Source organism: Gambusia affinis, linkage group LG19 (genome assembly GCF_019740435.1).
Source record: "Gambusia affinis linkage group LG19, SWU_Gaff_1.0, whole genome shotgun sequence".
Classification (NCBI taxonomy): Eukaryota; Metazoa; Chordata; class Actinopteri; order Cyprinodontiformes; family Poeciliidae; genus Gambusia; species Gambusia affinis.
Window position 1 is genome coordinate 14,653,434 of NC_057886.1, and position 26,872 is coordinate 14,680,305.

Consider the following 26,872-nt stretch of genomic DNA (forward strand, 5'->3'; position numbering starts at 1 on the left):
TCTGGCTCCATGCTCTTAATGACAAAGATGACCTCTCTCATAAGTGTGTGTCTGGCGAAGCTACTGCAGCTGACCAGTCTCAAACACAATGCCCTGACGTCACAAGGACACCTTATGTTTCTGGCACAATCATCCGGTAAGAGCTCCCCATGATTAGCTCAAGTGGCTTCTCTAATGAAAATGAGGACTTGCTTTGTTAACCGCGTGTGGCTTTGGCACTCTGGTGTTAAACAGCTGAGGACGTGGGCTGCATATTGGGACTCAGAAGTTACCTGAGAGACAATAAACCCCTTGACTTGAACTGCTGTCAAATTTCAGCAGCTTTGATGTTTTCTATGGCAGGGATTTTTATTTATTTATTTTTTTGTTGGGATGTTTTTCATTGTTCCCTTATGAAAATCAATATGTCAGCTTGAAGCAAATCCCATAAAAGCTGTCAATAACAACAACTGCAAATTTCCCTGCAGAAAGACTAATAAAAGATGCCTCCACTCTATAGTTTATCTCTCTTTTTAATTCAGCTCTAGATCTTGAAAGACCTCATTTGCAAAATGCATCAAGCCACCAAAGTTTTAATGTCTCCAGTAAATGTTTTCTCATTTTGACAAGTAACATTTTGTCTTACCAAATGTTTGTATCTCAGGGTCTAATGCTGTATTGTCATTTTCCAGTCGAAATTAAAATCAGTCATTTTTCTTTGACTTGAAACATCTCCTACATTTAAAAATAAAGACATATGGTCTAACTCAGACAAATCCTTTTTTTGTGTTTTTTACAATGTTCTCATTTCTGAAAATTACAAGGATTTGGTGCAGAGCATCTGAATTTAATCTGAAGTTTTCTTTTTGATGTGGTTTGAAGATGAAACCTTGCATCAAATCCACATGAGAGGATTCTACAATTCTGGAACATTTATTTAGATTATGCTACCTCAAGCTCCTGAAAACTGCATAAATCACCCTGTCGCAGCAAAGTTACTAGGACCAATCAGTGTGCTGAAGTTTCACCGGCTAATGTGCTATAATAATAATGATATGGCATCTGTACGGTACCATAATTCAAACCTATTGATCTGATTACAAGCATTCCACCCTATAATCTTCAGCGTGAAAAATTCATCTAACAGATCCAGAGTGAGCAGACGATTGTTTAATTTCTGTGGAGCTGGCACAGCTGGGTTAAACATGCTCATTATCTTTTTTTTCTTTAAAGTCTATTCTCTCAGTGTTGGGTTTTTCAGAATCTTTAGATCTCAAATATCTCTGCACTTTCAGATGTCGGGCGACAGTTGCCACTCTGCCCTGGGTAATACTGATGTACAACCTTCAGCTTTTCCAGACTGTAATGAACATCTGGCACAAGGCACCGCAGAGATCCGGAACATAATGCTATTAAAGCCAAGTATGGGTGTGGATTCTGTTTTGAACAGATGCTGTTCGGAGCAGGTATTGCTGCAGCATGCTTAAATATACTATAGAGTCTCTGGGAGGAATTTCACATGCTAATACCAGTGTGTAATCGAAACAGTCTTCTGGCATCTAAAACTGCATTCATCCCAGCTAATCTTTAGGGTGCCCAGGGTATCTTATAATGCCATAACATACCATGGCGAGGCTTGGCGGCCAAAGGATTTAGCAGCATGATGCCATTAGCCAAAAGATAACGTGAGGAGCTAGAAGGAGCAACAGATTTTTTTTTAGGGTTACATATACAGTAACTCTGAAATTGCACACAACCTTATTAAAATGCTGCCCTGTTTTTGTGATGTAAAAAAGAAAAAGGGACCAAATCACTTTAAACTTTTTTTTCACATCACATGAAGTGCGAAACATAGCTCTTTTTGTATTCGTCTATCTGTATGCCACATCTTGACATTTGTTCCTGATGACATTTCTTGTCCACAGCCCCTCAGGAAACCCCACAGAATTAGTTTTGGACTCTGGGTACATCATTCTGAACTTTAAATCTTTGATCTTGAAACAATCCTTTAGTTGATATGGATGTTTGACCTTATTGAAATATAAAATCAGTCTTATATTTCAACTTTCTAGAAGAAACCTAAAGGGTTTTTAATCAAATTATGTGAATAATTTATGTGAATTGCTCATAATCTTATGCACCACCACAAAAATTTGCATGTGAAGAGAAGGAACCCCAGATCATAATTCTGCTTCCACCATGTTTCATTGTTAGTTTGGTTTACTTTTGGTAAACTTAGCTTTTACAATTGTGGCCTAAAGTTGGAGTTCAGGTTTATTAGACCATGACATATTTCCCCAAAAGGGTTCAGAAGACTCTAGCCAGACTTGGATGTTTACTTTGAATGAAAAGGCTACCATTTTACATTCACACCCCTTACATATGCAGAAAACAGAGATTTGCATCACTTGTAGAACACATCAGCTTAAATACAACAGATTTGTTTGTTTTTGTTCAATTATACTTGATTTAAGTCACAGCAAAGGTGAACTTGTTTTTAAACCTGAGTCATTATCACTGTCTCACGCAAACGTACCATTTTAACATGGCTGTCCACACTTTTGTGGGTTAATGTATAAGAAAATGCTCTGAATTACTTTTACAGAGCAATAGATAAAAGACAAACTTGATGCTGCTGATCGAATATTATCAAAGATGAGATGATTATAGATTCACTTTGTCGCATTCCAGCTCCAATACCATCTGTTTGTGATTCATGAACTGTTTGCGTTGTGGAAGAAGAAAGAGGTTGTTGTTATAATCGACCAGCTAAATTGATTTATTCACAAAAAAACTCATATAACTGCAGTAAAGTGTGGTAAACATTGATTTCTGTGTTGTGTATGCAGAGCTCAAACTCAGTTTGTACATTTTTTTATTAAATTCGACAACAACAATCAGCAAGAAGCATATTATTCTTTATTAGATGAGAGGATAAACACAGAAACTCTAGCTGCAATGATTTCTGTTTCAACCTTATGTTGCATAGCACATCATGGACTTCGAAAGCCAGTTGAAACAATAATTGTCGACTTGTGAGTTTTGAAGGTCACAAGGTGTGACATGGAAACACAGCAATCACTCAGCCAATGTCAAACTGCTAAAGCTTAGTCGATTTGTGAAAATAGCCATTCTAAAAGCAAACACCAACAATGTGCCGTCCAGCAGCACAAGGCAGATTTATACAGTAACTGCCTCACTTGGTGGTGCATCAAATGTAACATATGCACATAGGTACATGCCTTTTCTGGAGCTCGTTTCCCTTAGCACATGGTGGACAGTAATCGCTGCTGGGCAAGGTACAAAATCAATCCAAGTAATGTTGCATCTTTCAGATGGCCGCAGCCTCTCTGACAGCTTGAATGGAATGCACGTTTCACATCTTCGGTTTGAGACATTCAATTTCCAGCCGCTTCTTGGGGCACAATTCCACAGAGAAGGATCAATGCAAAATGAGTGGAAAATTGCTAATGTTATTTACATCAAAGTGAGACTGGAGGAAACCAATTATGCCAGTGATTCAAGGCAATATTCTTAACTGAGTTGTCCCCTCGGAAATAGTGGAATAATATTTTGATATTAATATTCTGAGACCTACCTAATATTGTTTTAAACTATATATACAGTTGCATTAAACAGTATTTGCTCCCTTAGAGATTTCTTCTGTCTTTACTTTTTGTCATTCTTAAGTGTTTCAGTGCATGAAACAAAATAGTTTTCTTTTCTTAAGAGAAAGAGACTATCCACACCATTGTGGACTATGTAAAGATATAACTGGCTCCTCGACCTCCACCACCCTTTGTTAAATTGTAAATTAACTCCAGTTAACCTTGTTTTTCAGTTTAGTTCCCCTAACTACCCAGGACGTTTTACTCCTTGACAAGTAGAATGAAGAAATCACTTAACAGAATCAATCTCATGGCATAAAACAAACTGCAGTATCTCTATTATAACATTATATATTGCAGCCTGATCTAAAGAAATTCAAGAGCAGATAAGAAGCAAAAATACTGACATCTTCCGTGCTGCCAAGTTTTACAAAATGTTTCAAAACCTTTTAGGACTCCAGTGAATCACAGTAACGTTATCTACAGAGAGACAAAATATAGAACAGTGATGAATAAGAAGCAGGCCTACCAAAATTACTGCAAGAGGGCATGGTTTCATTACAAAGTCACAAAAGAACCTAGAGCAATATCTAAAACACTTCAAGTCTCATCTGCTTCAGTTAAGGTTAGGGTTGCTGGCCAAAGAAAAACACCCAAAGGCCGATCTCTTGTTTTTTGTTTATGGCGTAGTCATAATCTGATTGAGCTGCTGTGGCATGACCTTTAGCAGCACTTCCATGCTCAAAATATAGCATGTTATATGAAATTATCCTTTAAAATCTAACTTTGGCATTTACTCAGGTTACCTTTGCTATGCATACAGTATTTTAGTACTTTAAAGGTGTATTATGTAACTTTTGTAAAATAAATAAATAAATAAATGATTTTTACATATTTGCTAAAACTATCACCATGTTGTGACAGTATAATATGGGAGAGATAATCTGTGAAAAGATCGACTTCCTCCAGTTCCTGCCTGTGCAGTTTTTACCATCAGAAGAAATGCACTGCTCCCGCTCAAAAACAACTAATCGTAGCCAGGTGCGCTGTCAGTCAATCTCGTGAATGTGCTGCTAAACGTGCTAGTGGCAGAGAAACAACTCACCTTTACAAGAAGATTGTTTATCTGCTGTCATTGGTGGCCATGCTAACTATTCATGACAGGCTCTGCTGACTGAGAGAAGCTGTATCTTAACAGAGAGCAAACGGGGGGAGAGTAAGAGAGGGCAAGCGGCGTGAACACAAGCATTATTTACAGTGCTAAGACCCTCCCCTGGGCTCTGATTGGTTGTTTCTAGTTAGCAATGGGGCCAGGTAGAAGAACTTGATTTTTGTTTTGTTCACAGATTATCTGTCTCATACTTTACTGTCACAACATGGACAGTTCCAACAAATATAGAAAAAATTTATACTTTTTTTAAATAAAAGTTGCATACTGTAGCTTTAAGATTTTCAATGTGTTAGAGGTATACGTTCAGATTCATTTCCTTTTACAAACTGGACAGGATTGATGAAGAAGAATGAATTTAGGTTTTGCTGAGGAGAGAAAACAAATCTGAACATGAGTATATGATGCTTTCCACTAATGTATTTTGCTCAGAAACTGTTATTCATCTTGCAGCAGGAGTTCGGATGTGTTTTTCATGTTTCAATTTGCAGCCATACCTCTGTCTCAGAGAAGGAGCTGTGAGGTGATCTGTTACTGGGCATAAATCAGATTTTATCTGTGAGGTACTGTAGACGGGGTGTCATGATTGATGCAGCAGCTCCACGGAGTGTGCGTGCAATCTGCTGGCACTTGTGAGAGAACGCTTTTTCATTTACCAGAAAGAAAAACCCACATCCATGCTGCAAAATCAGCAACATGTGTGTCAAATGATGGGCTGTGTAGAAGGAAAAAAAAATAGGAGGAGGAAACAAAGATAGGAAGAGTGATCAGCCTGTTTTCTACTTTAAAAGAGACATACTCCATGGAAATACAAATGTCTACCCACAGACAAAAAGCTTGGCATTTCATGGTCACTACATTTCCCTTAGCACCTTTGTGCTTGCATGCGTAAGTGAGGCAGCACAGGGCCAATCTTAAACAAAGCTTGTTTAAATTAACCCATTTCAGATCGAGCAAGTTGATAGAATGAGAGCAGCTTTCAGAAACCGTACTGCAGTTCCCATCTGCTAAGCCAAAGAAACAAGAATTGAGCTGGTTTGTTGTTTGAAAATTGTAAATTTTGCTGATGTTAATCTAAAGTAACCTGGCAACATGTTGTCCAGCAAGTAGTCAAAGACACCCTCTAGTAGATAAGGGTAAGCTACAAAAGGCTGCTGCTGAGCAAGTTGGTTGTACAGCTCCAAAAGATACAAAATTGTGAAAAGGGAAGCAATCTCCTATTTGGGAAAGTGAAACTCATAGTTATATAGATTCATTACACATTTTCAGTATCAGGAATTAATATCAGGATTCAAAATCTATGTAGACATCTAACTAGAAATTCTGAAACATTTCATGTTTCCATTTGATGATAAGCTTTACAGAAATTCCAATTTCATTTTCTAGCAGAACTTGGCACCTGCCCACATGGATAAAAGTACCAATTTCTGGTCAAACTATGACCATGATATTTCTGTGGTTAATTGACCAGAAAACTAAACTGACCTAAACTCTATGTCAGCACATCTCTGGAATATTGTAAAGAGCAACTTGAGCTTCACGTTAGCAGAGCCACAGGTAGAGTGTCTTCATCCCAAATCACAGTGATGTAGGGTTGAGTACAATTACTATACTGTAGGCTACATTGAGTAAGTTATTAGTAGGCAGTCATTACTGTGAAAAAAGCTGTATTTTTTCTGTCTTATGTGTAATTTCAATTTAAATGTTTGAGCATTTTATTTTGGTTTCCTCAGCTGTAAACTACAAATGACACCAATTATTTCAAAAGTAATTGGTGTCAGTCCTGCGCAAAGATATTTGTGCTGGACCGCTCTGTAATTTCTCTCTACCCAAAATGGCTAAAGAGAAAAAAAGAAGGTTGAGCATCTGAAATCCCTCCTCAGCCAAGAATGGGAAAATAGTTTGTTTTTAACTCTACAGCAATCGACCCCCTCAGTTCCCAAATGTCTACAGACTGAAAGGAGTGATGATGCAACACAGAGGTAAATATACACCTGTTAAAAGTTTCATGACATTCTGCCACATCAGGCTTAAATGAAGTAATGACTTGGTTTTAACCACTAACAGAACGAGTACTTTTCCTAACGCTTTGAACAGAGGCAGATTTTGCTCTGGATCATTTGCAATGGACAGGATAAGAAAAAGGGGAGTCCACAGGCAACAGATTAAAAATTATTATTTACTTGTCAGTTGCCCCTTCAACAAATTTTCCATTGCGTTTACGCAAGTGCAGTCCACAGGGAGTTGGCGGCACCTGCGTGCTGCTAAGAAAAGGGAGAGTATTTTGCAATCTTTGTGCAGGGCTGTTCAGTAATTTCTCTCAACCCCAAATTTTGATGATTTCCTGAATTTTAATTAGTTAGGGTGGTCGCAAAAGAAAGGTCTCACCCAGGGCGGCAATTATGCAAAGACCATTAATGGCTGTGAAAAAGACTTGGCTGGATAATCAACATTAACTGAAAACATCAAAGCTTTAAGAAAAGTAGGGAAAAAAATTGAATAAAAAAACTATAAAATACGTTTATAAATTAGTTAGTGCTGAGGTAATTTGACTGTCTGATTTCTATTAATTTAGGCTCAATTTTGGCTGGCGAGATAACTTTCGGTCCACCTATTTAGTCATTAATGTCAATTTAACCTACTAAGAGGCTTAATTTGTTTAATTATGAACACTATAGCACAGGATTTCTGGCATTCATTAAATAACTTAACGGTGGTTTTTATGTTAATAGATGCAGGAGTCATTTTTCTCAGCCCTCTTTGCAAAACCGTAAACCGTGGTGTGTCACTTGGCAAATGAAAATACCTATTCTGAAAGCATGCATGCCTAAATGTCAGCTACACAATGCTGCATTGTTTGACACCTGCCTGTGGTGCCCCCACAGCATGGCTCGTAGCATCAGGCAGCCTGCGTTTCCTCTGCAGCAGAGCAGTTATGGAGACAGAGACGGAGCACCTGCCCTCATGCCTCTGCGCTGTTCCCAGCAGCTTGCTAATGTCAACCTGCCTGATACACACAGCAGGGTGGGGGCTCCAAGACAGCAGCAATTTTCCACTGCATGCGAATGAGACTGGAGAGCAATCTGCTGGCCTAAGAGCCTCATAATCAGCACATCATTATCAGTAGGGGTTGGAACATGAGGTGCAAGTAGGTTGAGGAGAGAGGAAATAAAAGGAGAGAGCAGGGAATGGCACCAAATGAGCTCCTGTTGACATTGAGAAGTTCGAAGACTCTGGGGTGGGAGGGACATTTGAGTAAAAGGACATCTGAACAATCTCACAGCGTGGAGGTAAGAAGAGAATACCGCCCCTGTTTACAACGGCAGACTTTATTTAGCTTGTGGTAGCTCAGATGTTCCCTGTTAGTGTGCGTTACTGCTGGTCTTTTAACTCACAAGATCTAATGGCAGATGTACAGATACGCTGTGACAGCTCTTTGAAGCTTACCTTCCCCCCATGCATTTTTCAGCGAGTTCAAAAGGAGCAAGGACAACAAAGCTGGTATCACAGCTCGCATGTACTCTTGCCTGTTTTTCCGAAGTGCCCAGGATTTTCTGTGTATTCAAACATGCCTTTAATCCCTTTGTCAGATGAGACAAGAAACATTTTAAGGGAGGTGGAGGGGGGGCAGTGATATGCAGTCCTTCTTGATCTCAGGCTGCTTCCTGAATCACATCCGATTGCTCAGGTGCACTCTGTCTACCCTGGTTTGTGCAGTTTATGACATAGAGCCACATTGAACTGCAACCAACGCAAAAATAAATGTATTTACATGACAGAAATAGCACTGACTTTTGGAGCCTGTGTGACCCAGTTCATGATTTCTTCAACACTAGGTAGTGGTGGGGGGACGTGTTTGGACAGATTTAGTTGTCATCAGGTTGTTTTGGTAATCCAGGCTTTTTGGTTTTAGTATGTCAACAATCAATCACAGCTGTCCAAATGGATGTTTTCTTCTTCTTTCTACCACGTGGTGGCAATAGTACACAGAGCTCTCAGGCTTGACATTACTTGGCTCAGAGTGTGCGTGGCTGACACACTCTATATGGTGCTCAATTCATAAACGGGGGGATGTATTGTAAATTGTCTCTTTTAATCCTATATATATATATATATATATATATATATATATATATATATATATATATATATATATATATATATATATATATATATATATATATATATATATATATATATATATATATATATATATATTTATATATATTTTTTTGGGGGGGGGGTGCGGGGGGGTGCGCGTGTGTGTGTGTGTGAGGGGGAGGAGGGGGTGTTTCACCAGGTTGGCGTGCGCGCACGCTCACACACCAGAGAGAACTAAAGGCAGTGAATCTGTCACTGTTTTATTACTTAGACTTTCGCCCTCAGCTCGATATGAAAACAAACTGTTATCTGTCAAACTTTTGGCCAGCATATCGCTTCTCCTCATCTCTGTTTTTCGTGAATTACATATCTGCTATTAATCTAGAGTTTACTCAGGGTAGTAAAGACATGATGTCAATTCCCGGTCTCAAATACTTGACAGCCGGGCAAATTCAATTGGACTGACTCCGCCTTGCTCATGCGGGACTTGTCCATAGGATTTTCTCTGTCTCTCTCTCTCTCTCTTTCTCCCTCTCTCTCTCTTTCTTTCTTTTTTTTCTTTTTTTCTTTTTTGTCATTCCTCCGCGTGCCAGTCTGCGTGCCCCGCGCTCTCCGGCGGACTCTGTTCTCCACGCTCCCCTCCGGTCACTCACCCCCATCAGCACCGAAGAGCATTCTGACGCACAGGACCAGTGGCAGCAGCGGCGGCAGACGGAACAGGAGCACCAGCAGCAGCAGTCAGGACACTTCTAAGGGGAGTCTGTGGCAATCACCGAGCAACATGTTCCCGGCGGGGAGACGGGAAATCCGCAGCTGGGGCTCGACGGTACCGCCGCGGATCATGCTTGGACCTGGGCAGAATGGACAGGTGTGGATGTCCTTTTGGATTCTGCTCTTGTCGACTTGTATCCCTAGCGCTCGGGCTCAAGGTAAGATCCGTAACTCAGTTGTACTGTACTTATAGAAAAAAAAAAAATAAAAGTGTAATAAAGCAAATTAATACAATGCGACTTTTATGAGTCACATAAAACAACCCACAAACTATATTTTGCTTTTGAAATGCTGTATAAAAGCTCAGGTCAGGAATTAAAAAAAAGAAAAAGAAAAATGGCAAATATGAATTTAAAGTGAAATTAAGTGTCAGTTGTGCGCATAGTGTCACAAAACCACAACCTGAGGGACAAAAAGAGCTTTTGTTCTTAAAGAAAAAAAAAATCCTGTCGTCATCACAAGCAATTTGGGTTGTTTCTGCATCTCTATAAATGCATGCATTCAGATCGGTTAAGTATTTGCATATTCCAGATTGGCTGTTTTATTACATCTTAAAAACCACTTGGATTATTTCACTGGTCCTCTTGACCTGTTGTGAAATATGTGAAGTTCTCTGGTTCTCTGACAGTTTCACTGCTGCTGCAGATTAAGCTGCCCCTCTTTTGGCTCCCCCTTTAACTATTCTAGCAGAGATCATTAACTCGCACGGTTATGACTACAGTGTGGAAACATTAAAAGAGAGCAGTTGTTTAAGGATTCTGAAGCATTGGCTCACTGGAGAATGTGTCTTGCTGAATCCATAAATCACAACGAGCTGCTTTCATTTAATGTCCAGCTCACCCAGAGACATGGACAACACTAATCACACGGTTACTATGAAACTGTGACTCCTTGCTTGTCATTTATCAGCTGTTAACTGTTTGGCCAGTGAGAACCTAATGAGATCTGCTAAATAAAGGCAGAAAGCCGTAGAGAACAAGTATGACCTTCCGTCATATTTCATGAGTGGAAAAACTGTAACTGCTGGTTGTCACAAGAAGTGACAGTATGTTGTCATAGGAATCAGCACAGTCTGTGGAAATGCTGAAACATAAATTTTCCTTTCTGTTTTGTCCCAATCAATTTCAGTGACTTCCTATTTGGTTCTCCTTTGCAATGTCATGGCCCTTGCTGATGAAGTAAAAAATATGTCTTCGACCCACCAGACTATCAAGCATTTCTTGAAGGTCCCAGAAAAAAAAGTCTTCTTCAGATGTTGATTCATTTGAGAGGTGCCTTCTCTATGCACTCCTCGTTTCACAATCGCACTGCTCGGTACACCAGAGTGCTAAAAGCAGCATAATCCCTGCACTTGTTTTCCTTTGAACAACTTACGTTGCTCTAAAGTGCTCCCAACCTTATCTGAGAAGAGTCTCTGGCGTCTCTTATTATGCAAGGCACAGTTCCTCTAGCTGTTATTAGCATCCCTTTCTCAAGCCAACAAGCCTGAAGTATATGTGTGTGTATGTGTGTGTGGCTCTATTGAGAGCCACCGGGCTACTTCACTGGGATTTTACCTTTTCTCCTTGAAATAGAACCATTTCGTATCCCTGCAGTTTCTTTTCTGTTCTTGTGAGCATTTCTGGTTGTGCATTAGCATTGGTGAGAGGTCCGATCCTTTTGTCTGTCTCTTCTTTCATTTGAGAACGGCCTCCTCTATGATGCATTGTCTATGCTGTTCGGTCTTCGATGAGGATGGTGTTGTTGTACCCGTTGCGGGGCAGGAGGGGTGGGGGGTCCTCTCAGCATCCAAAGACACCTTGTTCCTCTGAAGTAGAACACAGCTCTTATCCTCTTATCCTCAAGGGGGGATCCTTGTTTGCAAATGAGCGGTATGAAAGCAGTGTCTGTACAGAAAGTTAGAGATGCTGTAGTTATTCCCTAAGAGACAAAGACCTCTGAGGATGACAGAAATTAGGCAACACATAGACACCTCCAGGGAACAGGTGCTATGTAGCCGCTTGTTTTTCAGCAGGTTCATATTGAGGCACCTGCTGTTTTTAATACAGATGGCTCTTCGATTGCGCAAGAGGATATGTGGCTGATCCACAGGAGGAACCTTTCTGCTGGTTTTACTCAACAAGCCATTTTTAGACTCATGCAGATCCCATAATCAAAATGCCTGGTAAATAAATGTGAGGTTCTGCTTTTATTTTTCTCTTAGCTGCCTTTGTGATGTCTTTTTTTCTCTTCCTCAATAAAATTGCAGAGATTGATGTGTGTTTGTGAGTGACTCTGTGTCTGGGTGCATTTTGTTGTGTGTAGGTGTGTGTGCGTGGATGGGTGCGTGCACAGTTGCCTGTGCTTATGTTCCTGTCTATTGAGCTTTAATCTAGATAGCAGCATTGACATTCTGCCAACCGACAGCTGCTATAATTTTCTGGACGTACGTTATTATGCAGCTTGACAGCTGTCAGCCATTTCCAAATCTTTAAATCTTATGATAATCCTCAGTGCTTACACAAAAAAAGCATTTGTTTAAAACACTCTGAATCTGTGTGTGATTAAAACTGCCGGCTCTAATGCAGGCCGGCACATCATAACTCATCCCCATTGGTGACACACATACACTTGCAGGCGCATCCACAGATAGATAGAAAAATCAATATGTACAAGATTACACAAAACAAGTATATTACAGTTTTAATAGAATTACAGATGTCCCTTCCCATAAAGACTGTTGGGAATCCTGTTAATCTAAACCTGCATGTGCAACTGTAGAACAAATTTAACATGCTAATACTCAAGTAGATCTGCACATTCGCTCTAAAGTCACATCATTTTAGTGCTAAATCTGTTGTAATTGTGTCGCCTGTGCAAAAGGCGACGGAAGTATTCATTTAATTTTACAACTGTGCAAGTACTAACACGGTGAAGTGGAGGTGTTGCACATGTTTAAACAATTTCATGTCACAGCTATTCTCTGTGCATTTATATTTATGTATAGAGTTTGGTAGAAGGCCATTAATTAAACATGTTGCCAGAGAGAGAGAACAGCTGTTGAAAATTTTGACTTTTTCTTCACAGCATGGCTCACGCCTCGAAAAGCCCTAGAAGTGACTCACTTAGCATCAGGAGTTTTTCTTTACAGATTCTGACTAGTTTTACTTGTTAATCTTGGGAGTTTCAAATGAAGGCAAATTGACTTATCTTGGTAGAAGTCCAGTTGCCTTCATTTAAAACTCAATTTTATCATATCCTGGATGACTGAGAACCTACACTATGGTTTGTCCAAAGTTGGTATTCAAGGAACCGTATCCTGCAAGTTCTTTCCCTGGTTCAACACACCTGAATCAAACGGTGACTAGGGAGCAGGGTTCTCCAGAACATTGACATCCTGAGGAGGCATTCACTACCAGTGTTTTTAACCAGGGAAGGAAATAAAACATGTAGGATACCATCCCCTGCAGACTGACTTTGGACACTCCTGATTAGTCCAGTTTTTTCTTGAATGTATCATATAAGTGTACCTGCTATGAAACCGCTAATCTCCAAGTGACTGTATAAGGAGTCATATGATTACTACAGGGAGCTTGATTTAGAGTTTAGCCTGGTTTCTCTATACCTATGATCTTTACATTTAGCTTTTTGACCTTTCAGGAAAATAATTAGGTTCTGCATTGCATGTATTGGAAAAACCTGACATAAAACCTTTGGTCAATGTTTCTTTCTTTATCATCACTGTAGTTGAGAAAGAAACTTATAATGCTGACTCTTTGCTTTCTTTTTAAAATTGAGAAGCTAAATATATAATTTCATACTTAAGTCCCGCCAATTAACATCCTCCATATGTTTATGTTTAAATATGTCTATGTCATTCAGTATGAGAGTATATTGAAAGAAAATGCTTGTGCCAAATATTCTCAACAGAAATATATGTACCATTAACATCCCTGTTAGTGGATATTTTGATGCATCTACAAACAGAAAACTTAGGTGAGTGTTTTGACAGTTGCTGTCTATTGTTCTGTATATGACAAAGACATTAGCAATTCATTATTAAATTTTGTTCCATTAACAAAGAGCAGGATGTCCACACTAATACCAAATTACTTATCAATTAATTATCAATTCATACTGTGATGAAATTAGATATAGATATAGAGAAATAATGACATCTGTACCTAAGGCAGTGTTTCCCAACACTGCCCTGCATGTTTTAGGTATTCCCTTGCTTCAGTCCAGCTGATTTCAATTGATGACTGATTAACAGGCATTTGTAGAACTGCAACCAGATGAATTAGGCACATTAAAGCAGGGAAACCTCTAAAACATGTAGGGCAGTGTGCCTTGAGGACCCAGTGAGTCTATTGACTTGCTTTAGTAAAGTTGTTTGGGTTCATGGATGTTTCATTCGGGACTTTTTGAACGTTCTGCTCAAAATTGCAACCGGGTTACAGATGCAAATCTTGACCCGGCTAGATATAGAGCCACATTTCACTCTCAGGGTCACATTTCTCTTTCTCTTTTTGCCAAGGTTTTTGTTGTGTTTTTTGTTTTTTTTTCTCGTTTGCTTGAACTTCAAGTACTCCGTGTGCCAATGCCTTGTTTTACCACACAGATGAAATGTCCTGTGAAATGTCACAGATTAACCCTCCTGTGGAGAACATTTCTGCCAGGAAAGGCTCCTTGATGTTGTCATTGAGCCTGGCGAAGGTCACCTCTTTGAGGGCTATGGGACCCACGTAGAACTCATTGAGCTTGAACTTTGGCACTGTTAGGGATATTTCTGTATACCTCAACCATAATCTCCTGGGTCTAGGGTCCCGGAGTTCTCCCACAGAGGGAGTCTGTTGCTGACGTAAGAAAAGTAATAGACTTTCCTTACGTCTGTTACCAAGGAAGTCTATTTTCTTTCTAATCTGATGAGTTTTGACAACTCTACACATCCCAACACAGTACTGTGCGAGTGCTGTGTTCCCAAGCCATCATACATCAGCTATACATTGTTCATATTTATGACATAGTTTTGTATTTCAGTGTTCAGTAAAATGCAGTCGGTGAAGCATATTCGCCATAGAGAGAACGGCCGCTAAAAATTTTGACTTAAATGCTTGTTTTTTTTGCAATATGGCTCATGCCAAGAAAGCCCAGCAAGTGGTTTGCCCAGCCTCAGGTGAAATGGTGTCAGCTTCCATATCAGACTCCCTATGTGTCTTCTGTGGCTGCCTCCCATGTTTGATTGGTTGGCTGAGTTTTTTTTCTCCTTCCTTTTGCTGCCAAATGCTGTCTACACATGTTTATTCATGCTGCCACAGGAAGCCTTATCCTTCAAGAGGCAACATTTCACAGCTCAAGTAAGAAAAAGTCTGCTCGCTGGCAGTAGCAATTAGAGTAAATTAATGAAAAGCCAAATTTTTTTTGTAACAATGTCTTTCCTTTTATTTGGAAAATCTAAATGCTCCAAAAGATTTTAGGAGTGACAAATGATTGCAATCAACCTCATTGTGCAAGAACAAAAGAGCTGTTTGGGATGTCAATGTTTCTTTTTTTAGCTTCAGGAAGTCTTTAATTGGCTCAGTACAGCAGTAAAACTGTGTTTATAGTTCATAATGCAAATGTAATCAAAATTAACTGCAGGGTTTTGGCATTCTCCCTTTGCTTAGTAATTGCCATTTGCCCAAAAGGCAGTCATAATAGCTGTTTGTACAGGGCAAAAAGTCCTATCATGTCTGTGGATTTGGATAACTACTGCTAAAATCCTCACTTACTCTGAAGAACACACTTTTTTCTTTTCTTTGTTTTTTGATCTGTCGATGTTAAGCACCATTTTAAGCTTTGTTAAGAGCTGTTTGTTGAAGTTGTCACAAAAGAATGGTAAAAGCATAGAAAACAACAAAATCAGTTTATTCTGACAGATTCCTTATACCTGTAGAGAGCAGCATTGCTGTATGGAGTCAAAAATAATCTTCGAATAAGGTACACTCAGATGTGATTTTTCAGTAAAAACAACATTGATTGTCAAGCAATTTCTTCTTTTGGGGCCGATTTTAATCACATAGCCCGAGAGTGGTTTTGTTTCCATATCTACTTGTTTACTGATGAGACTGAGGGGGAGAGGCGCTGCAGGGGGGAACAGGGAAATTCTTCACATATTAATTCTCCTGGCTAAACGTCTAATCAATCCAACACAGGGCTTGGAGGCACCTCAGCTATCAAGAAATAAAAAAAATGTCTCAGAAGAGGCCTTGAGCTGAGCCAGAAACTGAAGACAAGAATGACCTTGGACACTGGATGGAGGGGAATTTGAAGTGGCACTATTTGTTTGTTTTGTCTGATATAATTTTGACCAGGGAGCAGAGATGTTTTGCATGCTTCCCGTTGTAACGACCTCCTTAAAATGAGGCATGTGAAGATCCCTCACAAATGGTGTCATTAGTTCCATCGGTGCAAGTGAGGGATTTGACTCAAACCGTATTCTTGGAAATGTACATGTGTCTTGAAGCCTCTGAGCTGTTGCATGTAAACATTTAAGAACACAAAGGCAACTTGAGGAAAGCTGTGTTGAGAAACAATGCCTTTTACAGCATAATGTGCCCACTGAATCTCCGCTCACATCCAGCATGCGCCTCCTGGGGACTGCTGAGTGTATTCTTGTGTTGTGACTAAAATGGCAAAAGGCACAAGGAGAGGAGAAATGGAGGAACCACTTTGATACCGTGGTGGTATGGATAGGAGCAGAGTTTTTTTTTGTTGTTTTTTTTTCCTGTCTATGTCCTAATGAAAATACCTGGTTATAGAAATCCTGTTTACTTTGAACATTGAGGTGAATAAATTCACATCTTAACATTCTAGTCCATTCTTGGCCTAGACACTCTTGGCCGTTTTCAAACCAAGACAAAACACAATAATTACCTGCCATTAGTAACAACATGAATAGACGCACCTATATTTTTATGAACATAAAGAAGGTTTAGGAATGGATCTCAAACTAACCTAAGTACTATTGCTGGTTCTAAGGCTAGGCTGTCTTTAGACTGCCATCCTTCTATTGTATATCTGTGTTTTGTTTCAATGGTGTGAGCCATTATTATGCATTATGATGCCGCAGAACACTGAATTCCATGCTGTTGATCTCAGCAGGTGTGCACTATTCAGAGTTTGTGCTATGCAATAAAATGTAAAGAGCAGTATTCCATGCTCAGAAGAAACTGTGGTCGTAGGTCAATACAAAAAAAACCACATATGATGTAGTGCTAATAAAATTTAACAACCTAAAATAATCAAAATTGGAAAACTTTCAAGAACTCCTAATACACTGTGAACTAAAGTGGGTGACTGTGACGCAAGAATCAAAGAGCGAAACGAGAAGGGCGTGCTGCTGATTTTAAATGAGTCATAAAAATGACCAGAGTGAATACACTTTTTTTGTTCTATAACTTTGTATCAAAGAAAGTCTTGTTGAATTTTGGCAGGAAAACCTGAAACTTTCTTACCGATAATTCCAGCATTCCAATATTTTTTCCAAATTAAAATTTAGAAATTTCACCCTCTGAGTGAAGAGAAGGAATAGTAAATCCACATCAGTCAACCAATTAGGAAATTAGAAAAAAAGATGTGTGCAATCTTCTACGGTAATGTTGTAAAACATCTGTCATCATAGTGCTACTTGGAAGCCTATTTGGTATTTGTAATAAAAAGTTTGAAAATGTACTGATTTAAATCACATTTTACTTTTAAATTCTGGTTTGGAACTTTTTGTAGAGGTTAGCCAGTTTGAGAGATAGGTGATTACAAACTGAGACATGTTTTTTTTGTTTGTTTTTTTTTTACAGGCAAATTCTTGTATGCAAATGTGCAAAGCTGAGCTAGCTGTCCTGCTCAGATTGTGCTTGGCAGCAGGCCCACCAGGCCCTCTGGGGGGCCTGGCAAAATGCCTCTCTCTGCATCTCAATACCTTGTGCTCTGTATTGATTACAGCTTGAACCGCCTCTCTTTCCCCCCATTGTCTTGCTCTTGGACACATGGGATGTGATATCATGTTTGATTTCTGTTTCCAAGCACCTGCTGTCTTCATCTTCATCATCCATGTAGTTTAGATCTTACTCGCAGGGCCTCCCCACTGCTGTCACAGTTTGACACTCCACCATTGCCACAAACAAACGTGCAACAGCGATACCAGCAGATATCAGTGTGGATGTTAAAAGCATTGAGTGAGATACACCTACAGAAATCCTACCCAATCATCTCATCCGGGGATCTTTTGTTTGTTGATAAGGGGTGCGTACATAGCAGAGTGGAACGGGTCGTCACTGAGGCTCGGCAGCACTTTGTGTGTTCACATAAGCTTTGATTGCTGTCCTTGCCCATAACATCAGCCGAGTATCAGTCAAGAAATGCAATGATAATGTGGGCTGACAGCAGAAGTGCCGGCTTCTTTTTTATGGCTCGATGTCTAATTTGGATCCTTGGCCCCATGTGAAAGTGCTTCAGGTCGGCTACTAAGAGCACGCGGCTGGATTCAACCTCAACAAAGTCTGTTTGGTTTTCAACCATGAGCCTATTCAAGATTTATGTTTCTTGATTTCTATGCTGTTTTCACTTTCAGGCTGTCATTGCAAATTATTTTCTTATTGCAATAAATGAGAAAATTATTTAGTCTGTATTGAATATTAGAATGTAAGTTATATTGAATAAATAAATGAAATACTGAATATTTAAAGGTTGCTCAAAAAATATAGGATGTTTGGCCACTGCAGTTAAACAAATTATGCAAACATACCGTACATGCAAAAATGAATAGGCATTCCACAGTCTGTTGAAAGGATTAAATTGGAAAAGTAGTGCTCATTCTTCTATCTGCATGCAGCGGTAATAAACATTTAGTCCTGGAGATCCAGTGTTTGACAAAAAGGCATAAATTTGCCAATAGGCAAGTCAAACCCTTTCGTGTTTTTTGCCTTAAATGATTTCAGAGCAGTTTGGGTGAACAACTCAGGGTTGAATAAGAAGTGTATGGCATACTGCACCTCTGAGAGCAGCCAACACTGACTGGGATGAAAGAGACCCTGCGCAGACAGATTTGCCTACTTATTCAAATTTCAAAGACAGCTTGAAAGAGGAACCCAATGAAACTTCTTTTATTGCTCTAATTCATGCTAACAAATGCACAAACATGTACGCAGTAGCAATGTGCACAGCTCCTAATGCACATGCACGTTTTCTTATTCCAACGCACGCCTTGGCACAAATAGAAGTAGATTGTTTCATTATTGCTAAATGAAGCTTTCTCAAACCAGTGTTTGAAAGAAAAACTGTAATTTCAGATGAATTGGCAAAATCAGAATCAGCTTTTTCAGCATGAATCATCTGTTCATGTCCTGATGGCCCTCTGTGCAAAATAGTTTCCAATTTAACCTAACTCCCTCTGCCACATCGCAGTCATTGCCAACTGCAGCGAGGAGAAGTAGAAAGGGGAACAAAAAAGAGAAATTAATATTGTTAGGGATGTCGATGGCGAGCCCTGAGCGGGATATTGATGGAGGAAAGAGAGAAGAGCATTGCAACACTGGGGCAGGGATTGCTGTGGCATACAGTAGCACAAATCCTAAATTCTGTGCTGATCCAATGGTAGCTAGGAAACAGCTGACAGTAAAATGGGGGGATCAAAGGGATTAGTGTGCCCAGTTTGAGCTGAAACAGTAACCCTTGCACTTTATGACTGCCAGCTTTTTTCTACATGCCTTTCCTTTCAATTCGGGTGTTTTTTGTTTGTTTTTTTCAGAAAAAGGGGAAATATAGGAGGTATATACAAAAAAGAAAATAAACACTTTAAAACAAAACTGGCACATTTAAACCATGTATGCAGATTAATATCCACACCATTTTGCAGAGAAGAAAAAGCTCACTTATTTGATGTTGCTTGTTGCCTGTAAATGAAAATCAAATGACAATATGGGAACTGTATCGTGTTATGGGGTGCACTTCTGCAGGAGGGACTGGTGCACTTCAGATGATGGATGGCATCATGAGGAAAGAACAAAACATCATCCAAAAGTACAACTGGCCTTTTGGATGTTGTCCAAAAGGCTATTTTTCTTAACTCAAATTAGTGAGTGGTTTAAGACAAGAAAATTAATGTTTTATCATGGCTTTTACAAAAGCCTCTTTTTAATCCAATAGAAAATGTGGTCCACATTTTCCAGCAAGCCGTCTTGAGAAGCTTGTGGAAGGACAATTAAAATATTTGCCCCAAGTCATACATTTTAAAAGTAACTTAAAATAAATATTAGTGAAACGGAGACAAGCTTCTGACCTTGAACGAAGTAAACATTATATTATTTTGTGATTGTTTTGCCAGTAGTGACAGTAAATGCTATGATTCTAATTTTTACACTTTTTTTTAACTCAAACAAAATATGTTTAATTTGTATCTACACCAAGTTTGTTTATTGCGGAAAATGCGGAACGGCATCACCAAAAACTCCACTCTGACTTCCCAAGACTGCCATTGCCGCCATCCAAGCAAACAAGACAAAACAAAGACATGCCATCTGAAGGAAGAGGATGCGCCTGTCACATGCAATCAGGGCTGCCTTTTGTGATCTGAGTGAGATTTCCTGTCACAGGGGCTCGAGACGCAGCCTGTTTAATTCTGCAGGGGGCTCCCATGTCCCAGATGCCTCGGTCACTGTCTCCCCTTGTCACAGAGCCCGAGTTAAGTAACAAAACAAACGAGCCCAGGCGTCTCCTGTTAGGGACATGTACCGTTGTGCACCGGGAGGCCTGCTGACAACGATGGTTTCCCTGAGGTCTCCAGATGGAAGGTACGACGGACATGTGAAGTCACTCTAGGCTGACAGAGCTTTACTCCAGAGATGAAAGCCAATTTGGATCTATATCACATGTGACATACAGGACATATGATAGTTCAATCTGATTTGTGACGTCAGAATTCATCAAAAGTGTAACGCCAAAAAGCGTTTGCTCCTGAGCAGATGTGGATATGTTAAAGCTTGTGGTGCTGTTCCAGAAACCTCCGGCTGCTTCCCATCATCACTCTCCTCGAAAGTCTTTCACAGTGCTTGTCAAACTATTTCACTTTGGATATGAGCCTGTGTAATTCCCCAGTTCTATGAAAGATAATGTTTAAGCACATCTGTTGTAACAGTGGGCATGCTCTTTAAGCCTGTAGGGACTGCTGAAATTGAAGTCATATCTATTTAATGAAGTTGCTCTGGTCAATGTTTAATTTCGTGAATTTCAATTAAAAGTCCCTACTTCCATTTCTGCGATCACTCAAGGGGTTGTCGTGATGAGATTTAAAGAGGGAAATGTGTAAAGGATTGACCAGTCAGAAATGTGTTCTTTAAGTGCTTTGTACATTGATCTATTAGTACATTGATAATGAATATTTAGCTTCCATAATGAGAGAAAAGGTTCCTCTTTACAGGTAGAGAAACAATGACTCTTATAAAAATATGGTTGGGTTCAGAGACTATAAGAGGATTAGAGAAAGTATGCAGATCTTGGGAATAGGCCTACTCTCTGAGGAACTCCAATAACTTTTTTACTTTTTCATTCTACTTCGCGGGCTTCTCCATTCAGTACCTCTCTATTAGAGAGGAATGGTGACAAAGAAGAAAACATGAATGACAATGGGAGAAAGAACACCAAAAGCCTTCTTACACCCAGTCTGCAGAGCTGGCCCATGTAAACTCTGAGAGGTGGCAGTGTTTAAAAGCTGTAATTACACCACTGCTTCGTTCCCAATGTGGTGTTCCATTCTGCATCATTGAAAGCCTGTTTTATTAATGCTGTCCAGAGTGAAGTATGGCGGGGTTTGCTTTGTGTTCTTGATTTAAAGTGGGGTGGAGCAGAAACAATGGGCATGAAAAAAACATGGAAGGCTGTGAGATGGAGCCCACTTCCATTACCCTGAAAGGCAACAGCAACCAGAATGCAACACAAAGAAGTGGATGTGAACTAGGTCTTAAACATGAAAACCCCATGCTTTAGTTCTAGATGTGCTGGAAGTCTTAGAAAAATAGTCTTCCATAGTTTAATTCAGGGAAGGAATTATGTTAGTTGTCTTTGAATTTATTGGAATTAGTTCATGAAATTGTGTATGTGACACATACAAGCCAATAAAGCCAACAGATTGTATCTTTGAGCAAGGTGGTGAAGTTGCTGTGAGTCTGTTGCCTAATTGCTCTCATTAGCAGTTCACATTGACATAAGTTATTCTGCACAATTAACCCAGTGCCACTGAGATGTTACGAGGCAAAATATTACACTGGGTCAAGGGAACAAAAAAGGTTGTAATTAATTCTTAGTTAATTTAATTATTTCATATTTCATAGGCTGGTACAATGGTTTTTCTTTTTCTTTTTTTTGCTTTCCTCAAGGGACATCGGTGACTTTTTCAACTGCATGTCTTGTAGAAATGAGGAAGTGCAGACAGTTGATGGAAATCAGGAGCCATTGTTGTTTGACAGAAGACACCTTTGCAGTGATTGCCTGTGTTATTAATTTGTGCGATGAGAGGAGCCAGGCTTCTCCGGCCTGTGATGGTTACCCGCCGCATTAAAGAACTGCTGGTATGAATGACACTCAGGACTAATGAATATGAATACATTTATAAAAATAGGCACAGGCTCCCCTCTCAGCGCAGATTGGGAGTGACAGCCACATTGACTGGGCATGCTTGATGAGAGAGGGAGCCGGTGCCCCTGGAGATGCAGGATGTTGTAGGCATCAGACGTGCAACCAGCACACCCACACACACACACGCCCACACACACACACGCACACAGACATTGCGATTGTTCATAGGCAAATGTTACGGTGTGATTGCATTCAAGAAGGGTCCGGCATTAAGAAAATAAATAAATAAAGAAATCTCATTACCCTATTAACTTACTGGGCACTAAGCTTGTTTATCAAAAGAATGTTACTAATCTGTCAACTTTCACCCTATCAATCAAAGCTAATTCCATCTATTTGTGGAGGATATCACTCCAAAAAGATCATTAAATGCTATCTGTGGAATATCGAACAGATGGGAGGCTTGAAAGAAGATTTATTTTAATTTGGAAAATCCACAGGTGTTCAATTGCTAGCGAATGATTTATGCTGCACAAACACATTTACATTGCTTGTCAGCCAACTTATAGATTGTTTCCTGTGGAAGCAAAGTGCTGTAATTTATTGTCATTAACGTACAATTCATTCTGTTGAGGCTGACTTTGGGGACATGAAGATGCATCAATTTATCTCTGTGCTAACAGTTTGGTATTTAAGAACAGTCATTACCTTACATGGCTATTAATAATGAACCACTGTTGACTGAATGGCTTTTATCACACTGTCTATATATACAAGAACAAGGAATAATTTTACTTCAGCTTACTTAATAACAACACTCACTTGAACCATTTGCAGAAATATAGATTAGAAAGTGAATGTCTTCTTTAGTTCCATTTTCTGCACCCTTCCACAGTTTCTGGAAAAAAAAGAAAAAAAAACAAACACATTACAGCCACACACTTTAGTGTATTTTATAAGCTAGCACAAAATTTCATTACTGAAAATGTCACATGGTTTCCAAACCAGTTTGCAATTAAAATCCTAAAAGTAAAGCATGCATAGGCTTTTAGTCCCCCTAAGTCAATATTTTGTAGTCATTACTTTCGCTTCAGCTACAGCTGCAAGTCTTTTGTGGTGTTTCCTCGCTTTACACATCATTAAACTAAACTAAACTTTTTTCTCATTCAACTTTGAAAAAGCCAAATGAGGCACAGATTAAATTACACAGAGGGGTTTTGTTTATTTATGAAGGTAATTGATCATGCAGAAAATTATTTGGGGGTATTAGAGTAAAAGTGGTAATACATGCCATACTTTCAGATTTTTTATTGAGCAGAATGTTAAACCATGGTTTTCCTTTATGATTCTCTTTCACTCTGTGTTGGTCAATCATGTAAAATCTCAAGGGAATACATTGCAAAGTTTGTAACTCAAATGTGAATTCAAGGGGAAGGAATGCTGTTGCAAAGCAGTTTTTTTTCATCACCTCACCCAGGAAATGTTCTATTTTTCCTTTCGAACTTGTGGCACGGAGTGTTCAAAAGGATTTCTTCCACTGAGTTTGTCCTTTACCGAATGGCAAAAAGGATATGCTAATATGTTCATCTGTTTTCCTCTGCATGTGATGATCCTAATTGATTAATTGAAGATCTGATTAGCTGCAGATTAATAATTCAAGATGTTATTTGCCATGCTGTTAAGTTCAGGTGCAGGAGCGTGACTGACTAAGCCCCCACCTCGCTTTCAGATTTTCCAGCAGAGTTGCCGTCCTTGTTTTCCTAAGCTGAAACACAGGCAGAACCGATCCCTCAAAGTTCTGTGAAGGACTTTGATTGAGATAAGTGGAATATTCATTGCCTCCGACAGGCATAACCTTGGTGAAGTGTTCTTTGGCAGCCACTTGAGGAGCGTGGCCGACTGCATGCTCTGGACACTGGGCACGACTTGCACCATGGTGCTAACCTTGAGCCAGGTTCCTGTAGAGCTGTGGCTTTGCATTTAAGGCGCATAGAAAATCCATTGAGGAGCTGACTTAACTAGGTTAGATGGCTCTAATGGATTCAAGCCATCAAACTTTGCTAATTAATGGCTGAAGCAACCTTGAAAGCGGTAGACAAAGTATATTAATCTTGTTAAGTAGGGTGTGCAATGATAGTCAATTGGTTTTCACCTTAAAACAATTATTTTCTCAAAATTAAAGTTGACAAAAAATACTGTATTTGAGTGTTTACTGCAGGTTTGTTTATTTCAGTGACTTTTCTTTTTAATTCAAATTTCTATGCTCATGTCATACTGAATGTTTGTGTTTTCTTTTAGCCTTTCTTTGTATAAATTATCAAGACATAAAACAAAAAAAGCTGCCAGACTGTACCTCTTGTGCAACAGAGCCCCAGGGATTCTGTTTGATTTCCTCCTGATTCAGCATCACTGCCATTTCCTCCTGAAGGTAGCTCAGTGCGAGCTGTTCCTAGGGGTCAGGGGCCAATTCAGCATTATTGAATAATAAATAAACAGAAATGTGTTTCAGCCAAAGCTGATCCCTGTTGTTTCTTCTCCCCTTCACTTTCCTGAGCAGACAGAGAGCAGCTGGAGCCTTGTATTCTCTGTAATGGCCTGTATATATGCAGGGTTTCATATTTCAATCACTGCCACGGCAGTTGAAATTGGTGCTTTAAGATTAAGTTGAAATTGGAAAGTGGCTATCGTGTCTGCATGAGGAAACACATTTGAATTTGAGTAGAAAAGGTGCTCGATGTCGCATCTGACCGGCAAAAGAAGTAGTTCTATGGAGCAGACTTTACCTTCGAGCTATAAATGCCGTGGGGCTTTTTGAGCTTCAGTCAACTGATTCTTTTGTGAGAAGTAACGTTAGAGACATCAAATGTAAGCATTTCACAATAGAACCATCATCAGTGATTCAAAATTTTATATATCACTAGAGCGTTCATTCATGCTAATGAAATTTGTAATAGTTAATATTTTGTATTAGACTTTAAAAAGTGAAATGTGTGAAAATGTGTTTTCACTTCTTTTTCAGTTACTTGTTAAAGGTCCAGTGCTGTGGAAAAAGTATTTGCCCCCTTACACATACACACTTTTTAGATCATCAAATAATTTCAGAAAGATAAACTGCCTGAAACAACCTGGCCCTCTGGTTATGCCACTCTATGGCCGCAACTCACCTAAAAGCAAGTTTTTGTTTTAAAAAAGAAATGAAAGTCTCAAGTGCCCTAGTCAAAGTCCAGAATTAATTGTAAATGAGATTATATAGCATGACCTGTGGTACTGGCTTGAACACCATCCAATGTAGCTCGATTAAAACAGATTCTGGCCTCCTCCATAGTGGTTTGAAAGACTCATTGCCAGTTATAGCAAATGTTAGATGACTGCCATTACTGCCAAATGTTAAGCCACCAGTTATTAGGTTTAGGGGGTAATTACTTTTTTGCGAAGAGCCAAGTTTTTTTTCCTCCTATATATAAAAAGAAATCATCATTTGGAAAGAACATTTTGCATGTATTTGTATGTGTCTTTATCAGACCTATGTTTGTCTGATATTGAAATTTGTTTGTTTCTGAACATGCAAGTGTGACTAAAATGCAATAATGGAAGAAATATGTAAGCAGGCAAACATATTATCACAGCACCATTGTGTCAAGTTTGTGAGTTTTACCTATCGGCTCTTGCGGTCACCTTCTTCTCTTAGTCACAGAGTCCCGCTCTCTCTTTGCTACATTAACTGAATATTCATTATGTGGCTAATGGTGGCGCCTTTCAAGAGGAATGTTCATATTTAATTTTCTCGCCAGAGAAGGAACAGAGTCAGTCAGAGGCGGGTGAAGGAGAAAAGCGTATGAGATAAAAAGGGAGGGAGTGAGAAAATTACATCAAGCCATGAATGGAGCGGCACTGGGGCATGGAGTTTATGGACAGGCAGCGATGGGGCAGATAGAAGGAGATGAGATGAGTCTACAGATTACAATAAGATTATATCAGTCTATCGTCTTATAGTATTGATTGACCTGCACCTGTAATTCTTTTGTCTGTCAATGCAAACACAGCGGAGGGTGGGGAGGTTGTTCTTCTCTCACCCACAAATGCTTTTCTTACTTGGAAATTTTTTTTTTCTCTTTCTCTCTCTCTTTGATAGAAAGTATCCAATTATGAAAAAAAAACCTAACAAAAAAAAACAACGAGTGGCTGCAATGGTATTTCTTTCTCTAGCAGCTGAAGTCCCTGACTGTGTTTATTGCTTTATCGATTACCATCACAAGGCAGTAATTTGCCAGGACTTGCAGGGACATGATTAAAGATCCGCTTGCGATGCATGGTGGCTCTAGTTGTTGTTCGGGTGTCATCTTGATGAACACATGCTGACATGCAGCGTACATATGTGGACACTGACATAGTTGTAAGGGAGGCTGCGGGTATGTGGGGTGCATTGCTATCACAGACGTCAATGACTTTAAATCTCCTCAGCTAACCTTTTAATGCTCTCAGATCCTTAAGGCTGGCTGGATAATTGATTGTGTTTGGTCTAATGGGATTAAGAAACACTAGAGGCCTTGAGTTGGACACAGTGACAGCAATGGCACCGATGGTGGTGGATTGGAAGATGGCAGGTCGATGTAAAAAGTGTGAAAAAGTGGGCAATAGATTGAGAAAGAAGTGTTTGTGT

General features: G+C 39.5%; 1 protein-coding gene across 3 annotated transcripts in view; it reads left to right on the plus strand.

Annotated features, from left to right (window-relative positions):
* Positions 1-9,412: 9,412 nt before the first annotated feature.
* sdk2a (sidekick cell adhesion molecule 2a) overlaps positions 9,413-26,872 on the plus strand; it is a 101,179-nt gene continuing 83,719 nt past the window's right edge. For 2 of the 3 annotated variants that reach the window (XM_044100351.1, XM_044100352.1), the window contains exon 1: positions 9,413-9,785. In XM_044100351.1, coding sequence (XP_043956286.1) covers positions 9,638-9,785 — 148 coding nt within the window. In that variant the 5' untranslated portion in view covers positions 9,413-9,637. The remainder of the gene's footprint in view (positions 9,786-26,872) is intronic. The other variant, XM_044100353.1, reaches the window with a different exon arrangement.